General features: G+C 57.4%; 1 protein-coding gene across 1 annotated transcript in view; it reads left to right on the forward strand.

Moving 5' to 3' along the window:
• Window positions 1-255: 255 nt before the first annotated feature.
• YKT6 (YKT6 v-SNARE homolog (S. cerevisiae)) overlaps window positions 256-5,883 on the forward strand; it is a 6,678-nt gene continuing 1,050 nt past the window's right edge. Inside the window, exons 1-6 of the mRNA XM_009883463.1 lie at window positions 256-359; window positions 3,266-3,348; window positions 4,181-4,281; window positions 4,855-4,959; window positions 5,062-5,127; window positions 5,337-5,438. Of these exons, the coding sequence (XP_009881765.1) occupies window positions 256-359; window positions 3,266-3,348; window positions 4,181-4,281; window positions 4,855-4,959; window positions 5,062-5,127; window positions 5,337-5,438 (561 nt within the window). The remainder of the gene's footprint in view (window positions 360-3,265; window positions 3,349-4,180; window positions 4,282-4,854; window positions 4,960-5,061; window positions 5,128-5,336; window positions 5,439-5,883) is intronic.

The raw sequence follows: 5,883 nt of genomic DNA on the forward strand, positions 1-5,883 counted from the left end.
CTGGGGGCCGGCGACTGGGTTAGCTGGCTTTTATGGGGACTGGGTTAGCAGGTTACACTGGAGGCTGGATTATACTGGGGTGGGACACTGGGTTAGACTGGGGGCAGGATGGTGTGGGGGTCCCCCAGCCCCGGGGTGGGAGGAGGGCCCCAGCGAGTCCCCGTGACGCAGGGGGAGTCCGGCCAGTGCCTGTCCCGGGCCCTGTCTCACCCCGGGGCTCCATTCCCCGCCCAGGGCAGCCGAGGAGCCAACGCCATGAGGCTCTACAGCCTAAGTGTCCTTTACAAGGGAGACCCCAAAGTGCATTTATTGAAAGCTGCCTACGACGTGTCCACCTTCAACTTCTTCCAGAGGTCCAGGTGGGTGTCCGGAGGGCCACAACCTCCCAGCGCAGCTGGGGGGGAAATCTCCCCTGAGAGCTGCGGGGTGGGCACATGACTCGGGCAGAACCGTGCAGAGAGGGAGTCAAAACTTCTTTTTGGGGGGTGGTTCTTCCTTATTCTGCTCCTTATTCTGCTGCTGTGTCCTCCAGGGATGCGGTGGTGATGGTAACAGTCTTCTCCTAAGGGATAACCACATCCCTCCCCCCTGCAGCGAGGCTCCCCTGGGGAGCTGTGTGCTGCGTGTGCGGTTTAGCGATGCAAAATCCACTTTGAGCCATCTTTCAGCCTCAGGAACAGAGTGAAACTTCGTTTTTCCTACGAGCCACCCAGGCTCAGCAGCAGGAGCTCAGGTTCCACTCAGGAAATCATCCACCGACTGATAAAATCTGGGTGCCGGGAAACACCCTGAGTGCTCGGGTCAGCCCTTCTCCCTCCAGCGAGTGCCTAAACCCAGTAGTCACAGTGGCTCCTGGGGTGCGAGAGGCGAGTGGGAGGATGCGTGTCTTTGTGTCAGGCTAACAAGGCACGCCTGACACCTCTAGTATCTTTTAATTTAGGTGTTTGGTCTAAACTTTGCCCAGCCCACAAACCTCCACTCGGGTTATTCTGACGGCTTTGGGTGAACTGGTTTAGCCCTGAACGCTGATCCGGGCTCCCGGGTATCCCGCTGCCCGCTCCATGCATGCGGAGAGGCCACAGAGCACTCTCAGCTGCTGCCCTTGCACTCGCAGCTGAGGGGAGCTCCCAAAAGCTGCTAAAAGCTGTAAAATAAAGTGGGTGCCTGTTGCGAAACAGCTCATTTCCCAGCCCTCGGCTCCAGACGATAAAGTCTTTAGGAAATACTCACCTACAGAACTCGAATTTTCCATGCCCCATCCCTGCCAAGGTTTTTATGAGCCCCGAGCACATTTGGTTCTGCAATTCCAGTGATAAAGGCAAAACACTGAAGTTAAGATTGTCTTAAAAAAATCCTCTTTTAGCCAAATATGTGAGAGGGATAGAGGAGCTGTGCCAGTGCTGCCAACGCACGCGCTTGAAGATGGATTGCGGTGGGTGAAGTAATCTCTTAAAAACCCAAATCCCTTCGTAGTCGTAGCTCTCTCGGTTTTCCAAATCCTCAGAATGTTCCCTGCCTGGTTTTGCCATCGGCTATGGCCAAAAGAGCTGCTTCCCCGGCAGCTGGTTATTTCTTTGCTTTAAAAAGAAGTCTTGGCTTTTTGGAAACAGTGATACCTTTTACAGCAGGTGAGGGGGTGTCTGTGCTCGTTAGTCTTGCAGCTTTTCTCTGGTGGCTAATCCTTGTCCTAAGCTGGTTGCCTGGTTGTGCTTAGAGGGGCTGCTTGCGCCTCAGTGCCTGTGAGAGCTTAGGTGCCATATTTAAGGCGCAGTTAACTTCAGTTTTGGGTTCAAAATACAGTATGTTTGGTTTTTTTGAGGCTGTGGAGTTAGCAGAGAGTTGGATTTGGGGATTTAAATGCGGGATAAATACTGGTGTGGTTCCTGGGAGCTGTGAGAACCTGCTGGGCAGGAGGATGGGGCCGGCATGGCCGTGCCGCCGCAGCGTCTCTGCCCTCAAACCTCTGCTGGATAATTTGGGAGAGTCGGGAACGCGGTGGGAGAGAACAAAGTCTTTGGTGGCTGATTCCTCTGGGATTACTGTGAAATACTGGAATTGCAATGGCTGCAATTGCTAGCAGCTCCCCAGACCAGACAGACACCAGAACTGTTGGTCCTCTGTTTCTGCTGAAGTTGGATGTTAAGAAATCTTTGGACCCGTCTTTTCTCTGCAGCGCCTGGGAATGGTTTGGAGTCTCGGTGAAGCCGGTGTCCGAGCGAGTGTTGTCCAGGCTAGGAGAAATGCAAAGACCCCTAAGGAATACGTAAACTATGAGGGGCAAATCCCCAGTTTGGAATTGCTTCCAGCAGTGGAAGGCAGTGAGGAAACCGTGGTCTTTGCCACGCTGGTGTCTGTTGAAGTTTCGTCAGCACTGTGTCACGGGAAGCTCCTGAGCGGGAGCTGTTGGTGTGGGGGGTGTTTGAGGCAACTCTGGAAGCCGAACTCTGACGGGTTTCCCTTCCTGGGACTTCCCAGCTGAAGTGGGAAATCTCTCATCTCAAGTTCATTAATCCCGGCATGTCCAGGAGGGCGTGTGTTGGGAACGGCTTTATTTTGCGCTTGCTCGTGGTTTTTTTTGGCCTCTCTTCTTTTGCGGTGGGGTGAAGAGGAGGGTTTACGTGAGGAGCGTGTTTGGCGGGACTCAACTCTGAGTTCGGGAAGGTTTTCCAGACTTAGAGCGAGTCTGGCTTAAGGATGTTCCTTAATTTTGACTCAGTGGTGGGCAGCTGAGGTGTGGTGGTGGGTCAAACAGCCTCCCCGGGATGCCAGCACCTTGCGTGGGATTTGGGTAAAGGCCCCAAGCTTGAGATAAAAGCTGAGGGGAGGGAAGGGGCTGGAGTGTCCCTGCAGCGCCTCAAGTCAGCAAGGTGCAGTCACTCATCAGGAGAGAGATCCATGGGTCAACAGTGTTTTACTTTCTGCTAAATCACCAAGAAAAGCAAGTTCAGCCCAAGGACACGAGTCCCTCGCCATGGCTGAGGGATGTGGGTGCCCCCCTGGGCCCGGCGAAGCTGGAGGTGTTTGGGTGGCGGCTGCGGCTCTGTGTATGTGCAGGGTCTGACCTCTTCCCTGAGGAAAACCCATGGCTCGGCCACGTCCCCGCTACCCAAACGTGGTGGTAGGGTCGCAGGGAAGGGTTTCAGTCCACCCAAAATGCCGGGGACCTCTGGGACAGATGATCTCCCCCACGGTCAGAGCGCCAGCACCCTTCCCATGGAGGAGGGTCTGCAGGCAGACTCGAGTGCCGACGCTTTTGTGTTTGCAGCGTGCAGGAATTCATGACCTTCACGAGCCAGCTGATCGTGGAACGCTCGGAGCTGGGCAGCAGAGCCTCCGTCAAGGAGCAAGGTAAGAGGAGAGATAACCTGGGGTCAGCACATGCAGCCGCATGTGCTTTGCTCCTTGTCCGTTCACAATAAAAAAAATGAGACCTCAAAACAGCGCTCAGGCGAGTGGCATTAAAGGCGTGAGGTGACTGAGCTGGGTGAGAGCCCAGCCCGCCCTGTGAGAGGTTATGGGAGGAACAGGGACCTGCCTAACAGCCGGCTGCCACCTCCCACCTTTGTTACGCTCCTTCCCACCCTTGGGACACTCGGGGCTGTGCCACCACCACCTCTCAGCTTGCCCGGTTTGTCCCATCCCTGCTCCACACGGCAGCTACGGTCCCCTGAGGGGTGGCTGTGCTGCCACAGCCCCCGTCCCCTCTCCCTTGAGCTCTGCCATGTGAGCTGGGGCTCCGTACCCCAATATCTGCCCTCATCTCCAGCCTCTCTGCCCCACGCCACGTGCCTCCCCAACCCTGAGACGTGCAGGGTGCGGCCTGGCATCGGCCGCCGCGGCCTCTTTAATGACACTCCAGGCTTGTGACAAGTTGTTATTTATTAAAATCAGGCTGAGCTCTTCCCTCCTGCTTTGAAAATGCAGACAGAGGCCGTCGTGTTCCACACCACGTGGCCAGGCTGTGGTAACCTGCTGAAGCACAATTTGAGGCTGGTTCTGATCCTTCCTTGAGCCCTTCCCGCTCTCCTAATGAAATCACGTGAAACGTGGTTGCTGAATGAAACCTTCCAGGGCAATTCGTGGGTCGTGGAAGAGCTGCTGGGGCCGGGCGGGAGGCAGTGGGCGCTGGGGGTGGCTCTGGCCCTTCCTGCTGCTTCTCTGACATGAATTCTCTGCCCAGAGTACCTCTGCCACGTGTATGTCCGGAACGATGGGTTGGCTGGAGTGGTGATTGCAGATAACGAGTATCCGCAACGGGTTTGCTTCACCTTGCTGGACAAGGTGAGCGCGCGGGCCGGGAGCCACTCTGGAGGTGACAGTCTGCAGAGTGAGCTGCTCCACGGAGCTCCTCCACGTCTCCCATTCACGCTTTGACAAGGAAACGACCCTCCTGCTCGTTAGCTGGGGGTCATCAGAGCTGAGCTCGGCAGGATCCAGCCAGCCCAAAGACTTTCAAGCTGTGTGGTGACTTGGCTTTGCCCTCTAGGGTTTAGTCCCAGCTCCGTTCTGCTGCCAGCCCAGGCGTTGGCCTCGCAAACACCCTGTCCTCCCTGTCTGGCGTGGGTTTTATGTGGGGAAAACCGGGTGCAGCGGTGCTGCCGGCATTGCCGAAAACCAGTGATGATGTGTCTACCTGCCTTGGAGGGCGCAGGGCTTTGGGGGCAGTTGAGGACGGCCACCCCTACCTGGTGTGGGCACCGCTCTGTCTGTTGTTTGCCGAGGAAGTTGGTTTCTCTCTGTTCCCGTGGCTGGTTCAAAAGGGAACGAGGAGGAGGAGAAAAATCTCCTTTTTAGAGGAGAAGATCCCTTCTGCAGAGCCACCAGGCAGTAACTGCCCGCTTCCTCACCTCACAGGTGCTGGATGAATTCTCTAGGCAGGTCAGCAAAATAGACTGGCCTTCGGGATCCCCGGCGACAATCAGCTACGCAGCCTTGGACGGGTACCTCAGCAAATTCCAGGTACGGGACCCCTGTGGGTGACACCCCGGGACACCGGGTTTGTGGCCTGGGGGATGCCATTGTCCCTACGGCCGTGGTGCCAACACTGTGTTTCTCTCCGAGAACCCCCGCGATGCCGACCCGATGACCAGAGTGCAGGCGGAGCTGGACGAGACCAAAATCATTCTGGTGAGGAGGATGCTGAGCCTGCGGCGGGGACGCTCCAGCTGGCGCATCTTCTGGGGCATAGGGTGGCCCTCCAGGAGCCAGGGTGGCTGTGGAGGCTCATCCCCGGATGGCAACACAGTGGCAGCTCCATCTTCTGCTCAGGGCTGGGAAGGGATTGGGGAGGGCCCGCTGTGGCAGCGCTGTGGGTCAGCTCAGGTTTCTTTTGGCAGCACAACACTATGGAGTCGCTGTTGGAGCGAGGGGAGAAGCTGGACGATTTGGTCTCCAAATCGGAGGTGCTCGGGGCACAGTCCAAAGCCTTCTACAAAACTGTGAGTGCGGATTTTCATCCCAGGGGAGGGTCACTCCCCTCTTCCCCGAGGAGCCAGGGGTGGGCTGGGGCTGGGGAAGGGCAGAGTAAACCCCCCGGGCAGTGGATGTGGGTGCCAAGCAAGGACCACCCTCCACTGGCCCAGCGGCGTCAGCCCTGGAGGGAGCTTGGTTGCCCAAATCCTGGTTGCAGAGCTCCCCAAACACCACGCTCAGGCCGTGGGGCTGGTGGAGGAGGACGCCGAGCCCTGTTGCGGTGGTTCCTGGCACAGGCTGCGGCTGAGGTGGTCAGATCTGTGCCATGGGGTGAACCGTGAGGGCTGGGACCGTGCCGGCTCCCTCCGGTGGGAGGAGGGCTGTGCGGGCGGCTCTGTGCCCCCCTCCCTCCATCCTTGAGGAGCTGCAGTGAGCATCATTCCCGCTTTTTCTTCTCATCCCAGGCCAGAA

Source organism: Charadrius vociferus, unplaced genomic scaffold, assembly GCF_000708025.1.
Source record: "Charadrius vociferus isolate BGI_N301 unplaced genomic scaffold, ASM70802v2 scaffold1084, whole genome shotgun sequence".
NCBI classification, from domain to species: Eukaryota; Metazoa; Chordata; class Aves; order Charadriiformes; family Charadriidae; genus Charadrius; species Charadrius vociferus.